Source organism: Symphalangus syndactylus, chromosome 22 (assembly GCF_028878055.3).
Source record: "Symphalangus syndactylus isolate Jambi chromosome 22, NHGRI_mSymSyn1-v2.1_pri, whole genome shotgun sequence".
In the NCBI taxonomy this organism is placed as follows: Eukaryota; Metazoa; Chordata; class Mammalia; order Primates; family Hylobatidae; genus Symphalangus; species Symphalangus syndactylus.
The window spans coordinates 30,540,529-30,562,536 of record NC_072444.2 but is presented as its reverse complement, the minus strand read 5'-3'; the positions used below and the strand labels follow the sequence as shown (position 1 = coordinate 30,562,536).

General features: G+C 56.1%; 1 protein-coding gene across 5 annotated transcripts in view; it reads right to left on the bottom strand.

Annotated features, from left to right (window-relative positions):
* The window catches only part of ACOT7 (acyl-CoA thioesterase 7), a 130,941-nt gene that overhangs the window by 74,462 nt on the left and 34,471 nt on the right, over positions 1-22,008 (bottom strand). For 4 of the 5 annotated variants that reach the window (XM_055262178.2, XM_055262177.1, XM_063631974.1 and 1 more), the window contains exons 2-3: positions 12,008-12,125; positions 1,621-1,777 (exon numbers count right to left, since the gene is read on the bottom strand). In XM_055262178.2, coding sequence (XP_055118153.2) covers positions 1,621-1,777; positions 12,008-12,125 — 275 coding nt within the window. Of the gene's footprint in view, positions 1-1,620; positions 1,778-12,007; positions 12,126-20,654; positions 20,760-22,008 lie in introns of those variants that run through there. The other variant, XM_055262181.2, reaches the window with a different exon arrangement.

Sequence of the window (22,008 nt, the reverse complement as noted above, 5' to 3'; positions counted from 1 at the left end):
TGAAACCCTGTCTCTACTAAAAATACAAAAATTAGCTAGGTATGGTGGCTCATGCCTGTAATCCCAGCTACTCAGGAGGCTGAAGCAGGAGAATAGCTTGAACCTGGGAGGCAGAGGTTGCAGGGAGCCGAGATCGCACCACTGCACTCCAGACTGGGCAACAGCGTGAGACACTATCTAAAAAACAAAACAAAACAAAACAAAACAAAAACCTGCTCATCAGGGCTTCCTCTGAGGCTGTGGCCTCTGATGGACCACAAAGGGGGCTTTCATGGCAGAAAATCTGCAAAGCAGATCCCTTTCTGGCATTTTTGAAGCCATTAACTCCTGCAATGACAAAGGGCGCTGCTGACTGGGCCCTCACAAGCAGGAAGGTCCTAGGAAGCAGGAGAGCATGGCAGGCCATCCCTCCTCTCCAGGAATGGGCCAAGGCTCCACCCCCAGCACAGTCAGAGAAGAGCTGCGACCTCACAGGAGATGGCAGGGAATCCCCAAGGTCCCTAAAGTGGGGAACCCACCCAGCCCTGAGCCTCTCCCGAGTCGTAGGTGCTGCTCCTGATGTGGGAGGTGCCCATACACCCCTTCCTGTGCCACATCCTGAGACCAGCATCCAGGGTCCCTCTGATGTCAGGGGTGCCTGCCGAGGGAGCAGCAGGCAATGGGAATGCAGACCACCTTCCACCCCAGGCCCTCGCTCAGCTCAATCTGCCCACCTGCCGGAGCTGGGCTGACACAGCCATTCTAATCACCAACCCTGCTGAGGTCCTCAGAATGTTCTAGATGCATAACTGTGCTTGCTACCGGCCTGTCATGAGGAAGAGGACTCGAGCCCCTTCAACAGCTGTGAGCTGGCACTCCACAGGGCAGCCACTGCTCAGGAACAGGCATGGGGAAGAGGGGGAAACCGGCCCAGCCTCTCCGCATGGGAGGACTGGTGACCTGGGAGGTGGCGGGGAGAGGGCCAGGGGCAGGGGAAGAGGCCCGCCTTCCCCCTCACCTCCCGTCCCCAGCCTGGGTATAAAAAGAAGCGTGAGCTGGTGAACACTGGAGCCACCCCCTCCTGCAGCGCCCAGTGGGAAGGGGAAGGGGGTTTCCATGGTTACCATGGCCAAGGAGGAGAATATTCAGATGAAAGCAGAGGCAAAGGTTCACCCAGTGAGCTTCTATCTGAGCCTGGTTTCTGGGGCTCCCAGGAGCGGGCAGTGTCCTCTCTGGAGCCAACACCTCTCTATGCTTGAGGAGGGCAAGCAGGGCAAGGAGATCTGCAGAGGGGTGGATGGTGCGTACCGGCCTCACAGCCCGCGCCCAGCCCCTGCCATGGATGAGTTGGCCACGGGCAGCAGGACGGGCAGCAGTGATGTGCTCCGGCCGGACCCAGACAGCAGGGTTGAGTCCTGCTCTGGGTAACTGAACTCGTTTCTTAACCCCTCTCTGCCCATTTCCTGTCTGCAAAATCAGGGCAATGGACATAGCTGCTCCCAGAGCCATGGTGGGAGGTGAGGGAGGTCTCATTGGTGAAAAAGGGGCCAGGCCCTGGAGCATCCTCTGCCCTCAGGAGGGAAGCAGCTGTGTAGCCATGGCCCTTAATGCGCCAATCACCACTGTCGCTCCCAGAAGTACCTGTGAGGATGTTTTCGGACATCACGTTGACCTGCACCTCCACAGAGTGCTTGGAGGTATAGGTGATCTCCGCGCTGACGTGCGCCACCTCACCGATGCACATGGGAGACAGGAAGTCGGTGCGCTCGACACGAGCCAGGGCGGCCACACAGCGCTCCTGTGGAGACAAAGGCAGTGGTCAGCCCAGGTCAGCCAGCCCAGCCCCGAGAGCCCCACCCGGGACATGCTCCCTGGAAACTGCCTTTGCCTTTGCTTTCATTCCCCACTGTGAAAGCAACCAATGTATTGCAATTTATTGGCATCGTGCTTTTTTTTTTTTTTTTGAGACAGAGTCTCGCTCTGTCGCCCAGGCTGGAGTGCAGTGGCAAGATCTCAGCTCACTGCAAGCTCCGCCTCCCGGGTTCACGCCATTCTCCTGCCTCAGCCTCTCCGAGTAGCTGGGACTACAGGCGCCCGCCACCATGCCCGGCTAATTTTTTGTTTTGTTTTGTTTTTTGTTTTTGAGACGGAGTCTCGCTCTGTCGCCCAGGCTGGAGGGCAGTGGTGCAATCTCCCCTCACTGCAAGCTCCGCCTCCCGGGTTCACGCCATTCTCCTACCTCAGCCTCCAGAGTAGCTGGGACTACAGGCCCCCGCGTTTGTATTTTTAGTAGAGATGGGGTTTCACCGTGTTAGCCAGGATGGTCTCAATCTCCTGACCTCATGATCTGTCCGCCTCAGCCTCCCAAAGTGCTGGGATTACAGGCGTGAGCCACCGCGCCTCGCCTAATTTTTTGTATTTTTAGTAGAGACGGGGTTTCACCATGTTAGTCAGGATGGTCTCGATCTCCTGACCTCGTGATCCGCCCGCCTCGGCCTCCCCAAGTGCTGGGATTACAGGCGTGAGCCACCACGCCCGGCCTAGCACCGCACATTCCTAAACACAGAAGCACAGGGATGTAGAGGAGCCCTGGAGAGCCCAGCCCAAAGCAACTGCTGCAGGCGATTCCCCGACTGGTGGGATCACCAGCTGCTTCTTCCTTTCTTCTGATTTTCTCACAATAGGCATGCATTATTTGCATAATATAAAGTGAAAAAATGCATACATACTCATTATGGAAAATTTGGGAAATACAGAAAAGTAGAAAGAAGGGGAATGTCACTCCTCCCATTCAAAGATAACCATGGTTACTATTTTGGGATCTTTCTTTCCAGGCTTTTTTCCCAAGAATCGGGGTGGGTTTTGTTGTCTCACTTGTTCGGCTGCCTGGCTCATTTCGCAGTTTTAGTCTAATATAGCTGTGCAAAAAGTAAATATATACCCTCACCTTCTGATTCTTTTTCATTCAACATAGGAAAAATAATCTGCCTGTGTTGTGACACATTCTTTGCAATCACTATTCTTCTTTAGGCCGGGCGCGGTGGCTCATGACTATAAAATCCAGAACTTTGGGAGGCCAAGGTGGGCGGATCACGTGAGGCCAGGAGTTCAAGACCAGCCTGGCCAACATGGTGAAACTCCATCTCTACTAAAAACACAAAAGTTACCCGGGCGTGGCGGTGCACATCTGTAATCCCAGCTACTCAGGAGGCTGAGGTATGAGAATTGGTTGAACTCGGGACGGGGAGGTTGCAGTGAGCTCAGATTGCGCCACTGCACTCCAGCCTGGGTGACAGAGCAAGACTCCATCTCAACAACAACAACAACAAAACACTAAATACACTCTCCCCTTGATTCTTTTTCATTCAATATGGGAAAAATAATCTGCCCGTGTTGTGACATGGCTCTTTGCAATCACTATTCTTTTTTTTTTTTTTTGAGATGGAGTCTCGCTCTGTTGCCCAGACTGGAATGCAGTGGTGCAATCTTGGTTCACTGCAACCTCCGCCTCCAAGATTCAGGCAATTCTCCTGCCTCAGCCTCCTGAGTAGCTGGGATTACAGATGTGCACCACCATGCCAGGCTAATTTTTGTATTTTTAGTAAAGACGGGGTTTTACCATGTTGGCCTCAAACTCCTGACCTCAGATGATCTACCGGCCTCATCCTCCCAAAGTGCTGGGATCACAGGCGTGAGCCACCGTGCCCAGCCCAACTATTCTTTTTAAAAATTTAAATGTGGCCCGGTGCGGCGGCTCACGCCTGTAATCCCAGCACTTCGGGAGGCCGAGGCAGGTGGATCACGAGGTCAGGAGATAGAGACCATCCTGGCTAACATGGTGAAACCCTGTCTCTACTAAAAATACAAAAAATTAGCCGGGCGTGGTGGTGGGCACTTGTAGTCCCAGTTACTCGGGAGGCTGAGGCAGGAGAATGGTGTGAACCCGGGAGGCGGAGCTTACAGTGAGCTGAGATCACGCCACTGCACTCCAGCCTGGGCAACAGAGCGAGACTCCGTCTCAAAAAAAAAAAAAAAAAAAAAAAATTAAATGTTCTTTATCCTTCAAATAGGCGACCCATTCTCATGATTCAAAATGTAAAAGGAACAAAAGAGCCTATGGTGCTGGGTCTACCTCTGGCCACCTCGTCCCGTCACACAGGACCCCTTGGCAGCTGGGTCCCATGTGTCAGATCGGATTCCACATCCACATGGTGAAACCACATGGTGGGGCTCCCAGATGGTGGACATGGACAAGTGGCGCTGCACCCTGCTTTTCTCTCTTCATCTACCCTGAGGATCATCCTCTGTAGATTTGGGTCTTAGTTCATTGGGCTGCCATAACAAAATGCCATAGCCTGGGCAGCTTAGACACAACAGAAATTTATTTCTCACAGTCCTGGAGGGGGGAAGTCTCCAGGGACTTGGGTCATTCCAAGATCAGGGACGGGCAGATTCCGTGTCTGCTAAGGGCCGGCTTCCTGGTTCATAGACAGTGCTTCTTGTGTGTCCTCACGTGGTGGCTGGGGCAAATGAGCTCCCTCAGGCCCCTTTCATGAAGACATTGATCCCATTCATGAAGCTCCACCCCCATGCCCTCGTCACCTCCCAAAGGCCCCACCCCCTAATACCATCACCCTGGGGGTGAGGATTTCAACACATGGAAGACACAAACACCCAGACAGTGGCTGTATGTGAAAGACTTCCTTATCCTTTCCAGTGACTTCCTTTTCATGGCACTCCAATGCAAAATTATTATTATTTACAGAGACAGGACCTTGCTGTGTTGCCCAGGCAGGAATGCAATGGCTATTCACAGGCACAATCATGCTCACTGCAGCCTCAAACTCCTCCTGGGCTCAAGCGATCCTCCAGCCTCAGCCTCCTGAGTAGCTGCGACTACAGGCACATGCAACCACACCTAACTTGTTTTTAGAAAATTACTTTCAATTGCTAGCCAGGTGGAATTGAACACTCTTCTTCTTCTGTTAGAGATGTGGGGCATCCCCAATTGATTCTCATTATAAACAATGCTGTGATGGGCACCCTTTCACTTAAACTGTTTTCTGCATTTGGGATTATTTTCTGGGCCCAAGGACAAATACTTTTATATATGTTCTTAAGTGTTTCTCCGGACAGCAGTGACTGGCCTGGCCTTTGCCACCTCAAGGCATCCTGACCAACACTCAGAATTGACTTCTCATCTTTGCTGAATAAATGACACAAAAGATGACCTTGTGTTTGAGCCATGGGGCATGTGAGTCTCCATTTCCCAGAGGACTGCCATGACTTTCTACTGCAACAATCACTTCCTTAGGACGTTGACAGCATGACACTGAGGAGCCCTCAGGCTCCCCAGGGCAGGCAGGGAGCAGGTGAGGGAGGGGCCTGGGCCAGCTCTGGCATCACTGGCCCAGGTGATCTTCACAGCACCCCGACAAGGGGTGCCACATTAGGCAAGCGTCCCAGGGCACACAGAGTATGTGGCAGTCACTTCAAGCCCTGGCGTGTGCGTCTGTGCTCTCCCACCTACCGCCTGCCGCCCCCAAAACACCGATGTGCAGCTCACCCACCTACACGAGGACTCACCGAGGTGGGGCAAACATGCAAGCTCCGGGGCCCACCCCAAACCCAGCACCTGCTTCTTTGGAGGTATGGCTGGGAGCCTCTGTCTGAGCCCTTTCCCATGTGACTCTCCTGCACACAGGCGCAGGGACTCTGTGACTGCATCTGGGGCTGGGCAAGAAAAGTTCCAGAGCTGGCGAGGGTGGCCTGATGCTTCCCCATTCTGGTTTGCACAGGCTTGTCCCCCAGCAAACCCTGCACTACTCACAACAGGTCACAGTAAAGCGATGCCTAGAACTGTCTCTTTCACCCCCGAGTCAATGTACGTGGCTATGGCGCCACCCATTGGCCAAAGGCTGTTAGGGCAGGGCTGCACAGAGCCAGGCAAGAATTATGCACAGCCTCTGGGCAGGGCAATGCTCATCTTGGAAGGAGCCAAGCATTGTCTGCAAGACCTAAAAGTGGAATGAAGCCAAGTGTGTGTTGTTTGAGGGTGATGAAGTACATGACGGTATGCTATGCTGACACAGATCCAACAGACCTACGGGCGCGTGCTTTTCCAGGGCAGAGGCCTTCCACCTCCCCGCTCTGCAGCTGGTTTCTGGCAGCATCTGTGGGGCCTCTCAGTGCTGGGTGTACAGAGGGGTGTAGGTCAGAGGAGCCTGGGTTCTGGCTGGGGGGACGGACGAGAAGTAAATGAGGCCACGCCACATGGCATCAGGTGCTCTCAAGACAGCCCAACGATGTTAAGGCGGGGTGTGACTTCAGATGAGAGGCATCTGAGCTGAGGCCTGAATAACCAGGTGTTAGGCAGGCGGAGGTAGTGGGAGCGTTGGTACCACAGGGAGAGAAAAGAATAGCGGAGAGGAAAGAGCAGCAGAGCAGAGGGGGGAGGTGGTGGGGAGCCACCAGAACACAGGGACGCAGTGGGAGAGACATGGACAAAGGTCCAAAGAGGCAGGCTATCGGGCCTTGCAGGCCAGGATGAGGGGCGGGTCCAAGGGCCTCTCAGAGGAGGCACAAAAGCAGGTTCACTCAAAGAGTGACGTGAGGCAGGAGGAAGGCAGAGTGTGCCTCTCTGTGCTGTCCCTCGGGACACCCCTCACACAGAACCATCCAGTAGCCTTCCCCACAGCGCCACGGGGACACCTGGTGATGGCTTCAAGCCTGTCCTTCATAGGGCAGAAGGCCACTGATGACCCTTGAGCTTGGTTCTCTCCCAGCTTAACATACTAAAGAAAAAAGTAGGGCCGGGTGTGGTGGTTCACGCCTGTAATCCCAGCACTTTAGGAGGCCGAGGCAGGTGGATCACAAGGTCAGGAGTTCGAGGCCAGCGTGGCCAACATAGTGAAACCCTGTCTCTACTAAAAATACAAAAATTAGCTAGGTGTGGTGGCACATGCCTGTAGTCACAGCTACTCGGGAGGCTGAGGCAGGAGAATCACTTGAACCCGGGAGGCAGAGGTTGCAGTGAGCTGAGACCGCACCATTGCACTCCAGCCTGGGCGACAGAGCAAGACTCTGTCTCAAAAAAAAAAAAAAAAAGAAAAGAGAAGAAGAAGAAAAGTAATGTCTCCCTGGCATCCACACGAGAGTCTTGCCATGGTCACATTTCACTATCAGGAGACCCTGTGGGAGGATTTCGTTTTACTATCTGGCAGCCTGGGAGGCTGCGGAGGTGGCTCTGTGTGTCTGAGGGGTGCAGATGGCAGGAGCCGGGACCCAGGACGGCTCTGATTTGCTGGTGGATGGCTGCTTCCCAGGAGCTGGCAGGGCTCTGGGCCAGGCCCAGGGAGTCCATGAAGGCCAGTGTGATCCGAAACTTTAATGCATGGACTGACAAGTATTTGCGTTCCATAGGAAGATCTCCCAGCAGCCAGTGCCTCGGATGTGCCCCACACCTCCTGCTTTCAGGACTGCAGGAGCAGGAAAAGCCCCACCCTGCCCTGGGACAGAGCCATGTGCTCCTGATCAGCACCTGCCCGGAAGCGCCTCTGCCATGCTCTCAGAAGCAATCGGCATCACACAGCCCGTGAGGCACAGGTGTCCCAGCAAACCACAGGCACTAGGTTCCTCATGGCCACAGGGCTTCCAACCAGGACAGCAGCTTCAGAGGCAGAGCCTAAAAGAACAGCTCGGGGCCCTGGGTTCAAATCCTAGCTCTACTGCTTACTAGCTCTGTGACCTTGTGCAGCGACACAACCTCTCCACGTCTCAGTCTCTGTAAACACAGATAATAAATGGTCCCAACAGGCTGCTGCAGAGATTCGAGGCGATAACGAATGGGAAGAACTCGGTGCTCAGGAAACGCCCAGGAGAGGCAGGGATAGCTGTCTCTCTCTGACATGCGGGCATAAGGCAACTGACAAACGTCGAGTGCGTGCACCATGCCCAGCATCCAGTGAGGGCCCAGAGAGGGTGCGGTCTCATCGCCATGCCCAGCCCCGGCCATCTCCTGGCTGACGGCAGCTCTGAGGATGCAGCTGTCTGGAAAGCCACCTAACTGTTCTAGGCCTCAGTTTCCCCACTTCTAAAACAGGGTTAAGAACAGTGCCTGTCTCAGCAGGTGGCTGGGAAGACTACACACGGAGAGGAAGGGTGAGCCCCAGCGCGGCCGCGGGCTCATCGTAAGCGCTTACTCGGTGGAAGCTCTCTGTGACGGTGACGGTGCCAGGCCCGAGTTCCCAGCATTCATCAGATGATGCCTAAGCACGCTCTATGCCTCAGTCTAGAGAAACCAAGGGCAGAAGTCCTGCCTGCCCTCGTGGGACTACCACTCTGTACAAGCACAGCAGGTCAGGAGCGGAGCAGCAGCTGGAAGCAGGGAGGGAGCCAGGCCATCAGGGGCATGGCTGGACGCTGTGTTTTGTTTTTGTAGAAACAGGGTCTCACTCTGTCACCCAGGCTGGAGAGCAGTGATGTGATCTCAACTCACTGCAGCCTCCACCTTCCTGAGCTCAGGTGATCCTCCTGCCTCAGCCTCCCAAGGAGCTGAGACTACAGGCACACGCCACCACATCCAGCTAATTTTTGTAGCTTTTGTAGAGACAAAGTTTCATCATGTTGCCCAGGTTGGCCTCAAACTCCTGAGCTCAAGTGATCTGTCCATCTCAGCTTCCCAAAGTGCTGGGATTACAACGTGTTTATGTAGAGCCTGGAAGAGGTGAGGGCAGGGCCCTGTGGCTATCTGGGGAAAGCCAGTGCAAAGGCCCAAGGCAGGAATGCAGCCAGCAAGTCTGAGAAGCAGCAAAAAAGCCAATGTGGCCAGAGGGAAAGTTGAGAAAGAGACGTAGGAGGTGAGGTCCCTGAGCCGCGCTAGGCAGAGACAGGGACGCGTGTGGACGTGCCTTTGGCTCTGGGCGAAACTGGAGATCTGGAGGGCTCTGAGCAGGCAGCACTGTGCTCTGACTCCACATCTCCCTGGCTACTGCTGGAGAACAAACAAGGCAGCAGGGACCAGCAGGGTGACCTGTCAGGAGGCTGCTGCAGTGATCAGGTGATCGGGTGATCAGCAGAGCAACACCATTGGATCCAAAGTGGGGGTGAGCCTGGGGGGCTGTGCTCAGATCTGGACTTCCTGGAAGGTAGAGCAGTGTGATCTGCTCCTAGAGCCTCATGAGTGTGGGAGGGAGAGAGGCCGACAGAGGCTCCAGGCTTTGAGCCTGAGCACCCGGGGGCTGCAGAGACCATTTACTGAGGGGAGGGAGGCTGGGAGAAGCAAGCCTGGGGCAAGGACAGGAGTGTCATTTTTTTGCACATCAAGGCCAAGCAGGCCAAGTAGGCATCCAGATGGGCTGGCCAAGAGGCCCCAGCCAGAGACAGAACCTTGGGACTTCCAGCCACAGACTGGAAGGCACCACCAGGGCAGTGTGGATGGGGGGGTCCCCTGCCCCACCCAGGGCCCCAGCAAAGCCCTTCTAGGCACCAGGACTGTTCTCACCCCCATGCCCTGGGGCTGCCTGGAACTCAAGAGACCCCCTCCTAAGCCTAGAATTTCTGGATCACCATCCTGGGGACCAGCAGCCCAGACGCTTCTCCAAGCCAATGTGTCAAAACTGTCCCTCCAGCAGCCCCAGATCCGGAGAAGCAAGGAGGGGCAAGTGTTCAAAGCACAGCTTCGAGGCATAGTCACAGCCCAGACCTACCATCTGCCTCCCCAGGTGGCCTCAAGCAAGTGTTCAATCTCTTTGTACCTCAGTTTCCTCATCTATGCAATTGAGATAATAAAAATAACAACAGCAGCTGGGTGCAGTGGCTCATGCCTGTAATCCCAGCACTTTGTGAGGCCAACGTGAGCAGATCACTTGAAGTCAGGAGTTTGAGATCAGCCTGGCCAACACGGTGAAACCCCATCTCTACTAAAAATACAAAAAAATTAGCCAGGTGTGGTTGTACACACCTGTAATCCCAGCTGCTTGGGAAGCTGAGGCAGGAGAATCACTTGAACCTGGGAGGCAGGAGTTGCAGTGAGCCGGGATCGCACCATTGAACTCTAGCCTGGGTGACAGAGTGAGACTCTGTCTCAGAAAAAAAAAAAAAAAACAAGAACAGCTACCCCCCCAGGGTGTTGTGAGGATTCCATGAGCTAAACTTTAGCTCCTAAAGCATTTTGGAGCTTTGCAGAATGCCAAGTGCTGACCAAATGGCAGCAAAATAATTCCACGATTCTGAGTGACCGCATCACCCTCTGGCCTCCCAAGCCCCTCCTTTATCTTTCCTCCCCATCTTGGGGGCTTTTCCTTCCCCGTGTCCACGCTCCCGTGCCAGGGACCTCTCTGGAAGGGTGCAACAGGAACTTGGGACTTGACCCTCACCCGGCCCCAGGCTCTCAGGCTCAGGCCCATCCTCCCCATAGCCACCAGAGGGTGCTCTCTGAACGTGACTGAACTGCACCGGAGCCTTGGGTCCAAAGAATCAATCTACCCCCAGCCCAGCCAGCGAGCCCCTCCTAAACCAGGCGCTGCCAGCAAACCCACTCCTGAACCTGTACCACGCGACGTCCCCCACATCCACGTCGAACCACCTGCACTTACTGTGGGCTTGGTTCATTCTACATATGCAGAAACACACATGCATACACAGATACACAGATACACACACACACACACACACACACACACACAGCTTCCATTCCTCCACTGCAACACACGCTGCCCACTGTTCCAGGCTGAATGCATGTGCCATGCTCTGCATGGCTGTGTCCTCCCAAAATTCCTGTATTGAAATCCTAACTCCCAAGGGAATGGAAGTAGGAGGCAGGGCCTTTGGGAGGTAATGAGGGCATGGGGACAGAGCCCTCACAAATGGGATTAGTGTCCTTATAAAAGGGCCCGAGAAAGCCCCTCCTACCAAGTGAGGACACACAGGAAGTGATGTGACGTCTATGAACCAGGAAACAAACAGGCCCTCAACAGACACGAAATCTGCCGGCGCCCTGATCCTGGACTTCCAGCCTCCAGGGCTATGAGAAATGCACTTCCGTTGTTCACAAGCCAGCAGCCTGTGGTCTTAGTTCCGGCAGCCCAGGCTGACAGCACCAGCAGCCACTTCCTGCATCTCATCAGTGTGGCTTGGAGCTCACAGCGCCTCCGCTGGTCCCTGGTCTCTGAAGTGGCTTCCACTTGGCCTCTTGATAGAGTGGCATCATGCCCGTGCCCATGGTGGGGACCTGCACCTCACACTCCCACTCTCCAAGCTGGGGCTGAGTCTTCCTCCTCTCTGCCTCCCCGGAGGCCACAGCAGGTGTGCTGACCAAGCCCCATAGTGCAGAGGCTGCAGCTGCGGCACCAAGGCAGATGCCCTGTCCTCAGCACCCAAGGGCTGGCTCCCCCCTACAGCCGACCTTCAGAGAAAATGTCCCCTCCCCAGGGCTGGGGATGGCCAAATGTCCTACAGCAGCCCTGAGGCTGACACTAGAGACCATGCCCCTTGTCCCCAGCTTTAGGGTCACAGGGCCCTCCCCAGTTGCACAATTTTGGGGCAGGTGGAGAGCTGCCCCCACCGTGGGCACAGTGGTACCAGGCCTGTGAGTTTCAAAGCCAGGAAGTGGCCATGGCCACCAGGGTTGGTCAGGGCAGAGGTGGGACCTCCCCTACATCTGCTGTCTGGCCTCTATGTCTCAGCTCTTGGTCATCACAATAAACTCCACCCCACGCAGGCAGGGCGTGCTTCTGATCAGGGCCAGGTTGGCGGGGGACTCAGCATGGCGGGGAGTGGTGGAGGGAGGGCCTGTCAGCTTGCTTGACGCTTCATCTCTGGTGGGTTCCTACACCTCCTGGCTGAGGCCAAAACCAAGCATAGCTCTGAGGGTCCAGTGCAGAACTGCTTGGGCCACTTCCCCCAAAGTTCCCAAGGCCCAGTGCACAAGGGGAGGGAAGGCTGCAGGCCTGGCTCCCCGGGAACTCCTGTCCTAAACCCACACTAGTGCGGACTCCAGGGCCCAGAGATATGGGGCCCAGACCCTTACCCCGTTCTGGCTGTTGCAATGCCGGGTGCTGATGATGGCGCCTGCCTCCTCGATCATCTTCAGGATGGTCCCCCCGTGGACATTGCCGGCCACGTTGGCATCATCTGGCCGCATGATCCTAGGGCAGAGGAGAAGCAGGATGAGGCCTCTGGAGAGGACGCCATTTGTGCAACGGTGACAATCCAAGGAGGGGAGAAGGTCCCCAAAGGGCTCAATGGCTCCCGGAGGAAAGAGAACCTTCCCCATGTTTGGGCTCTTCCTAGGCGGTGTGTTCGTCAAGGTGGGGCACCATCTGCCAGGCCACAGAAGGGGCCCTGAGATGCTGTTTCCATGAGAGAGAAGGAGGGCAGAGGGGCACTTTCTCCCCCTGAAGCCACATGTCCCTGGACTGCCCCTAGCAGGTAGGGGCTGATGGTGAAGACCTTTAAGCAAAGCCACACGGCAGGGAGGTGGTGACTCAGCCCTTGGGGTTCCCAGTGACCAACACACAGACTGTGACCCTAGAAGCAAATTCCCGGGACCGCCACCACTCCCATCAGGAGTCCCAGAGAAGCCAGGCAGCCACAGCTCTTCTGAGAACTAGACATGAGTTACAGCTTCAAGACTCCAGGCCCTGTCAGCAGGTGAGCACCTGCCCACCGCGCACTGAGCTCCTCTGCGGGTCCCAGTGGCAGTGTGGAGTCAGGCCCTGGATTGAGGGCAGGGAGCTCTCCCAGGTCAGAAAGAACGGAAACACCACCTCACTTCCCCAAAGAGGAACAACTTCATCCTTGCCATGAGCAGCCGGCAGTGTGGGAGCTCCAGGAAATCTCTGGAATCCCAACAAACCAGCTTGGCAGTCCTACCAGGGCAAGTTGCCTGGCACCTTCCCAGACAGCACCCATCTGATGAAAGACGCCTTCATAGGCCAAGGCCTGGAGACGAGTGACAGGCAGCGGGCACAGGTGCAGGGTCCAGCATCCACCTGCAGCTCGTGCAGCCTGCCTGGCCCTGCTGGCCAGTGTGGGGGCCCCAGGAGCAGCGTCTCCCCAGGTCTGCATCTCCTCTCTGCTCCTCTAGCAGCTCCAAGGCCGAGCAAGTCACTCTCTGAGAGCGTTCCTGGCTCTGGCTCTTACTCGCTGGGTAACCTGGGCAAGCTGTCAGAACCCTCACTCCTCCATGTGCTCATCTGTACAATGGGCAGAACGACAGCACTGCCTCGCATGACTGTGGGAGATCCCGCAGATCACGCGCTCACTCCACGACAGCACTGGCACATGGTACATGGTAGATAGTCCACACGTTAACCAGGAGAAATTTTTCCCTCTTTGGTAAGTATTTAGCCAACTTGGTTGGAAACTCCAAGAAACCCAACATCTGGCCACAGGATGCCACTTCTAGAGCAAATGACCACGGATGTCCCCCAGCGACCGACGCTGCCCATCCCCAGTGTCACCCCTCCACCCTGGGTGAGTCTGTTATGCAAACCAGGGCCCACTTAGGCCAACTGGCTTCTGGCCCTGAGGTCAGGCAGGGCCCCAGGTTCCGCGGGAGGCTCAGGGACAGTGCCTGTGGAGCAGCTGGCACAGCGTGACACACAGTGGCCAGGGGATCCCCAGAGCACACAAGAAACCTCATTTGGCTTCTCGAGTGTTCATTTTAAAATACCTTTGTTTTTAAAAATTGAACTTACTCTATGAAAGGTTTTTGGTTTTTTTTTTGTCTGAGTTACGAGGTAGCCAATTATAAGTCACAAAATGATTCTATCAACCTCTTCCCTTTGTTTTCCGCTTAGTAGGAGGGGCCTTCCCCGCACCAGCTGCAGCGGGCAGAGGGTCCCTTTCCACACAGGCCTGTCCTGGGGGCACTAGCCAAGGCTGTGGGTGGGTGCGGAGAGCAGGGCCCAGCTCCTGGTTCTAGAGCAGTGAGGAAACATCAGCCCAGCATTTCCCAGGAGCACCAGAGCCGGCCTCCAGAGCAGCCTGAATGACTGCTGCAGGCCTCAATTTGCCTGTCTGTGAAGTGGAGCCACACACAGCAGGCTGGCCCCCAGGAATGACACAAGGCCAGGGAGAGGAGGCTCGGGCCAAGGGCTGCAGAGCAGCGGAGGAAGTGCTTTCATGTGGTGGGCACTGGAGACAGGACAGATAAGCGAGTAGCCTTTAAGACAGAAGGCCAGGGACAGTGCCTGAGGCCCGGGGAAGAGCCTCGAGCCACCTGGCAATAAAGTGAGGACTCGGCACTTGGTGCTGTGCCATCAGGAGTACATGCCAGGAACTGCAGACTGCACGCCAGCCGGCTGCCACGGGCCTGGCCGCCTGTCTTCGGCACCTCAGGTCCTGCACCAAGGACCATCCTAACTCCCCAACTAACCACCCAGGAAGCCAGCCCCTGCCCTCAAGGTCAGACACAACCCTCTCCCCGACAGGACCTTATTCCTGCCTGGGGACTGTGCTGTCACCTCCAATGCAGGAGGCTCAAAGCCCAACTCACTCACCCCTTCCCCCTTGCCCCAAATCAGACACCTTCCCTCCAAGCCGGGGCAGCCAGTGAGTCCCGGCCTCAGCTGGAATTCCTTCCTGTCCTGCATACCACCACCAGCTGCTCCACACCTGGCCCCTCCCTCTTCCCCTCCCCACCTCCCTCATTCCTTCCAAACAGCTCAGGAACCGCCGGGCCCAGCCAGCCTCCAGGACCCATAAACAGCTCTGTCACTCTCTCAGGCCCCGCCCCATGGCCTGGCCAAGGCCAAGTGTGTCCATCCCAGGACAGGGTCACGTCTGCCTCCGTCTAAAGGCAGGCAGGGGTGAGAGCCAGGGGAGCCAGGGAAGCTGCTGCCTCTCACTGGAGACTTTGTTTTCCCATTTCTTTTCCTTTTTTTTTTTTTTTTGAGACGGAGTCTCGCTCTGTCTCCCAGGCTGGAGTGCAGTGGCACGATCTTGGCTCACTGCAACCTCCGTCTCCTGGGTTCAAGCAATTCCCCTGCCTCAGCCTTTCGAGTAGGTGGGATTACAAGCATGCACCACCACACCTGGCTAAATTTTGTATTTTTACTTGAGACAAGGTTTTGCTGTGTTGGCCAGGCTGTCTCAAATTCCTGACCTCAGGTGATCCTAAAGTGCTGGGATTATAGGCGTGAGCCACTGCACCCGGCCCCCTTTACTATTAAAAAACTAAAAGACAGGCTGGGGGCAGTGGCTACCAGGGAGGCTGAGGTAGGAGGATCACTTGAGCCCGGGAAGAGGACATTGAAGTGAGCCACGATTGCACCACTGCACTCAAGCCTGGGCAACAGAGTGAGATGCTATCTCAAAAGAAAAAGGAAAAATTGAAATATATTTGGCTGCCGAGCGTGGTGGCTTACAATTGTAATCCCAGCACTTACAGAGGCCGAGGGGGGGCGGATCACTTGAGGTCAGGAGTTCAGGACCAGCCTGGCCAAAATGGCAAAACCCCATCTCTACTAAAAATACAAAAATTAGCAGGGCGTGGTGGTACACGCCTGCAATCCTAGTTAGTCAGGAGGCTGAGGCAGGAGAACTGCTTGAACCTGAAAGGCAGAGGTTGCAGTGAGCTGAGATCACGCCACTGCACTCCAGCCTGGATGACAGAGTGAGACTTCGTCTCAAAAGAAAAAAGAAAAGAAAGAAATACATTTGTCTGTCTCTAGGATTCCTGGGGTTAAAAATTATCTAAAAATAAAGAAAGACACAGTCCAGCTCGGGCAACGGCACAGGCCTGGCCCAGTTCTGGAGGACTGTTTCCTGCTCAGTCTGACATGTTATTCCTCCCCCAGCCCCCAACACGCTAATCCTGCACTTCTTCCCCCTCCTCTGACCCCAGAAACTTCAAGGAAAGATAGAAAGCTGCCCAGGGTGGGGGACTTTCCTACGTGGCTGCCTTCTCTCTCTGGGCCTGGCCCCAAACATCCCCCGTTCTATCTTCCGCCTGCCGGGTCCTGGCAGCCAGAGGCCGGGGCTGACTGCAGGTCTGGAATGTCACCCGGGCCCACAGCCCCGCCCTTTTTCTGTTCCAGCTGCTCCTGTCCCAGATCAGAACCATCTCTGTCCAGTCCTTGTAGCATGAGTGGCAGGTGCTGGGGCCCAAGGCTAATGGACGCAGATGCTGCCAACCCACTCTCAGCCACCCCACTCTCAGCCGGTGTCCCCTCTGGAGGTGGCATCCGGCTGATGACCAGGGCTCTGAGGAAGCTGAGCACACATGGGTCAAGGAGCCACTCCCAGAAGGGCGCCACCCCACCTAATCTCCAGGAAAGCTTCCCAGAGGAAGTGACACCTTGGCCAAGTCCTGAAGGGTGAGCCAGGAGCAGAGGTCTGAGAAGACTACGAGGTGAGGGAATGTTTGGGGCCCAAGGCCAGGAGTGTCCAGCGAGCTCCGGAAACAGAAAGCAACCCCACAAAGCTGGCGCATGGCCCAAAAGGGGGTGAAGAAGAGATGGCCTGAGACAGGGACGCAGCTGTCGTGCAGGGCCTCAGGGCTGAGACAAAATCTGGATCCATCCTGAAAGGAGGGGAGGCTGGGGAGGCTGAAGTCCAGGAACCACACAGATACTGTTTGGGGAGGTCACCTCCCATGGCCTCTGCACTGGCCTCTCGTCCCCCATGGCCTCTGCACTGGCCTCTCGTCCCCCATGGCCTCTGCACTCGCCTCTTGCCTTGGCTCAGATCCTAACTGGCCCTGACCGCACAGCCCCAGGAGTGGCTCTTCCTACGCAGGAGTCTAGCCTTATCCATACCTTCCAGGGCCTTTCCTATCTACCGAATAAAGACTCAATCTCCTAGTAAGGCATCTGGAGCTCTCGGGGATCAGGAACTTTTCCACCTCAACTCTCACTGCCCTGCGGGGCTCCGAGCTGCACCTGCCAGAGCACTGGGGCTTAGCGGGCACACCTGGCCCTTCCCACTGTTCTACCTGTCCCAGCAATGCCTGACCCACCCTTTGTGAAGGACAGGGAACCATTTACGAATAGGGGAGTGTAAGCAAATACTCACAGAGGGCACCCGGCACCACCCACCCAAACCCCAGATGCACAGGGACACCCTGACCCAGGATTCCACTCGCAGAAATTTACCCCACAGCTGTTTCCACACACGGTTAAACCAAACACGTGCAAGGGTACTCACTGCACAGCCGTGTATAACGCAGGACACGGGCCAGTGCCGAGATGTCCACATAAGGACATAAAAGTAACAGCCACACATTGGAATATTGCTCAGCCTTGCACAAGGAGTAGGAACCTTCTCATAGACCAGCTGTCAGGTGAAAAACAGGAAGGCACAGAGCCATGGGAGCAAGGTGACCACCTGGGGCGCAGGGACGACCATTCCAGGAAGGAGGTGTGAGAAACCAGAGGCCTCCATGGCCCCCAGAGGAAGAAACCAGCTACTGAGCAGGGACCTCGGTGAGATGCCTGTGTCTTTTGGACGCCTTTAAACCATCTCAACCCGTTAAAATTAATCAGTGTTCTTTGAAAATGCTTCAAGGCACAGCTCAAAACTCAGATCTCATCACACCAGAGGCCAGCCAGCACTCATCCCAAGAGCGCCTACAGCAGCAGCCCTGGGGTCCAGCCCACCTCCTCGCAGGACAGCCCGAGCCTGTTCCGCAGTGGGAGTGAGGCGCCTGGAACAATCAAGGGGAGCCTGGCAGGGAGAGGAGCTGCTCCTGTCCCCTGGCCTCACCTTGAGGGCTGGCCATGCCTCCTGTGCCCTGGGGTCCTCTCAAGATGGAGTCCCACCTAAGCCACATGGAGCCTGAGTACTGGGTTGAATTGTGTCCCCCAAAAGATATGTTTGAGACCGAACTCCCAGAAATTATGACTGTCACCCTACTTGGAAAGAGTTCTTTGCATCCAGATACAATCAAGATGAGGTTGCCGTGCCTTAGGGAAGGCCCTAACCCAATGACTGGTGTCCTTATAGGAACAGGGAAGTCTCGACATGAGACACAGGAGGTCCAGATGAAGATGAAGGCAGAGATGGGAGCAGCCTCCCATCAAACCTTCGGGAGCATGGCCCTGCCCACCACTGGGTCTCCAGCCTGAGGAAATTGCTTCCGGTTGTCATCTGCCACCTGGTTTGTGGCCATGCCCGGAGGTCTCTGATGCTCCCAATGAAAGCAGCACTGAGTGGCACAGGGGAGCCCCGAGGCAGCAGCGGCAGCACCCTCAGCCCCGCTCAGCACCCTCAGCCCCGCTCAGCACCCTCAGCCCCGCTCAGCACCCTCAGCCCCGCTCAGCACCCTCAGCCCTGCTCAGCACCCTCAGCCCCACTCAGCACCCGCCACCCACACCTGGCCAGCCCTGGACAGGCCCCTGTGCGGTGACCTTGGCAGCAGCCCTGCAGGGCATTGAACCCTGCCTGCCCCTTCCACAGCCCAGCACACGGCCAGCTGGGAGTGTCACCAGTGTCTCTGACTCTGACACAAAAATGTCAGTGCCGGCCAGGCGCAGTGGCTCACACCTGTAATCCCAGCACTTCGGGAGGCTGAGGCGGGCGGATCATGAGGTCAGGAGTTTGAGACCAGGCTGGCCAACATGGTGAAACGCCGTCTCTACTAAAAATACAAAAAAAAATAGCTGGGCTTGGTGGCAGGCTCCTATAATCCCAGCTACTTGGGAGGCTGAGGCAGGAGAATTGTTTGAACCCAGGAGGCGGAGGTTGCAGTGAGCCGAGATCACACCATTGCACTCCAGCCTGGGCCACAGGGTGAGACTCTGTCTCAAAAAAAAAAAAAAAAAAAGGACAATGACGACTATACTTTCATGGCTGGGCACAGTGGCTCTTGCCTGTAATCCCAGCACTTTGGGAGGCTGAGGCAGGTGGATCACCTGAGTTCGGGAGTTCGAGACCAGGCTGACCAACATGGAGAAACCCCATCTCTACTAAAAATACAAAATTAGCCAACCATGGTGGCGCATGCCTGTAATCCCAGCTACCTGGGAGGCTGAGGCAGGAGAATTGCTTAAACCCAAGAACCAAAGGTTGTGGTGAGCCAAGATCGCGCCATTGCACTCCAGCCTGGGCAAGAGCGAAACTCTGTCTCAAAAAAAAAAAAAAAAAAAAAAAAAAAGTCAGTGCTAAAATGAAAATATTACTGCGTGGAAACCCAGGGTAACCAGGGGTAGGTGAGCCTTGCTTCCTTTACTCCACGGTGGAAGCTAAAGTGCCCACCTGAAGGTGCACAGCCAGGTAAGGGTCTGGGGTATAGGCGGGTCAGGCCCACACGGGGCCTGCAGGGCAGGTAGCTCATTACCGCCCCCTTCTGACAAAGGCCTCAAACCAGAGGTCAAGCACCAAGTGCGTGTGCTCCACTCTCACCTCAGCTGGAAAGCTGGGTGGGACAGAGGTGTCTGGGCAGACTGTCCCCAATCATGGGGCTGCAGCTGCCACTCATGGCTGGGGGCCACCACCTGGGGCCCGCAGACACTTGGAGCTTCCTTCAGGAGCTCAGCAGAGGCTGCCTTGGCCAGGAGTAGACAAGGGACAGAGGTTGCCATTCCTGGAAGGAAAGGAGAAGCAGGTCTCCTTATGGCATGGGGGGTGGGGGCCTCACACCAGGCAGGCTTGAGGGACAAAACAGGCGCATGGATGAGCGTGGGGCCTCAAAGTCCAGGCACAGGCACACGTGAACGCCTCCTCTTTCCATGGGGGACTCTGCCAAATGGAAGCTCAAGCAGCCCTGCTTCTCTTCTTTTTTTTTTTTGAGAGGGAGTCTCACTCTGTCACCCAGGCTGGAATGCAATGGCGTGATCTTGGCTCTCTGCAACCTCCGCCTCCCGAGTTCAAGCGATTCTCCTACCTCAGCCTCCCAAGTAGCTGGGATTACAGGTGTGCACCACCATGCCCGGCTAATTTTTGTATTTTTTAGTAGAGATGGGGGTTTCGCCATGTTGGCCAGGCTGGTCTCAAACTCCTGACCTCAGTTGATCCACCTGCCTCAGCCTCCCAAAGTGCTGGGATTACAGGCGTGAGTCACCAAGCCCGGCCCCTGCTTCTCCTCTTTGACTTGCTGCCTGAAGCAGTTCCGGCGAAGTCCCTTCAACCCGCAGACACACCCCTGCATCTCCAGAAGAGGGAAGGGTGGGAGGAAGGGCTGTGCCAAGGAAAGTTCCAGCGGCACTTCCAGGCCCCCAAGCAGGACGGGGGAAGAGGCCAACAATGGCCCTGAGCTTCCAGCCTCCATTTTGGCCAGGAGCAGGGGACTGACCCAGGAGGCTCCTTGTGCAGCCCACAGTCCCCCCCTCCACCGCAGGTAGGAAGCTCAGCAGCGCTGGAAAACCGCAGCGAACCCAGTCCAGCTGGCGGGAGCAGAGGGAAGCCATAGGAGCAAGGCCAGAAAGAAAACCAGGTGCCTTCCTCCCTGGGGACTAGAGCAGGCAGGGGAGTGCCCTGGTCCCTGTCAGGGGACCCCAGCTCACCCAGGCCTGCACTTCCTGTCCCAGCTTCGGCTGACCACCTAATCTTGGGGGTCAGTAACAGCCAGGCCAGTTGGGTGCCCTACTGCCCTTCCTGGCTGCATGACACCAACCAGCCTGCTGGGCACAGGGGCCGAGTCCCCTCTACCCACCCCTCCCTTCCAAATGTCCCTAAACAATCCACCCACAGTGGCCCCTGCACAGCCTGGACATGCCCATGACTGGCAGTACCTGCTCAGCTGGAAAGCCATGGTGGCTAGGACATCCCAGGATCAGATGCAGAGAAAGGCAAGGGAGCGGGGAAGCATCACAGAGTGCGTGCCTGACCCAGGACTGTCCCAGCTCCCCGCCACACCGGGCTTGGTGGGGAGCACCCCCCACCCCCAGCTTCCTGAGCTGCCCAATCTGGCCAGGAAGAGGCTGTCTCGCCAATCCAGAGCGTCTACCAGAAACTAGTCGCCATAGAAACCTTGCTTTATAAATAATTACAGAAGAAGTAATTCGGTGAGCTCTTCCGGCTGCCATGGCAGGAGATCAGGAAGGCAGAGAGGCCGCTGCTGAGCGGCCTCAGGGAAGCGGCTGTGAGGCTCTGCCTTCTCTGACAGGGCACAAAGCCCCCTAGTCTTTCTTCAGGGTCTCAGCCAAAGCCAGGCCTGGCCCTGTTGCCGCCTTCTAGAGCTCCCTGAAATGTAGACAGGGGAGGAAGGTCACAGGCCAGCAAGGACTCCAGCAGGTCCAAGCCTGCATCCTGCTGACGGAGCTAGCATCTAAAGCCTGTCCCAAGGGCCAGCTCCCTGGCTGAAGCAAAGTGGACAGGTGGTCCAGCCTCCCCTCTCCTCAGGCCACACACCCCTGTCCTTCCCCCCTTCCCCCCTCCCCCTCTTCCTTCCTCCAACCCCCACTTCAGAGGGTGCCATGCCTGTCTTGGGGCTCAGCAACTCCACTACCCTTCCTCCACTCCCGCAGGCTCTTAGGCTGCCGGCTGCCACCTGTGGGCCCTGTGCCCCCCAGCCCATACTCTCTTCACTCTGCCTCCCCTTCTACTGGGTGTCAGGAAGAAAGAAAGAGGCCAAACAATCACAGCGGCCAGGGTGCAGGCTACAGGAGGCCCAGTGCAGGAGGCGGGATGTGTTATCACCACAACCTCCCCCAGTGCTGCCCCCCCCCCCCCCCAGGAATCCTGTGACCAGCAGGAAATGGAAAGTCCCCGGCCAGAGTGCAGGCCGCACAGCCCACTCAACCAAGCTGGACCTGCCGGCCTCTCAGGGTCCTCTCAGGGCCTGGCCTGGCCCCCAGCCTCTGGGCAAGTTTCACATGTTTAGTTGTGAAAGAGAAAGTTAGGGCAGAGAGGGCTGACAAGGCCACTTCCACTGGAACAGAGGGCCCTTATCAAGGCCCTTATCAAACTCCCAGAGCCTGGGCTTATTCTGTCTAACCAGCTGGCAGGCACTGAGCCTGGGAAGTCACTCTGGTAAAAGTTAAATAGGCAAATTATTACTAAAAGGATGTCCTTTCACCTGTGTGCAAAAATAACAAGTCCTAAAAGGACAAGTCCTCTCACCTATGTGCAAAAAAAAGAGAAAGA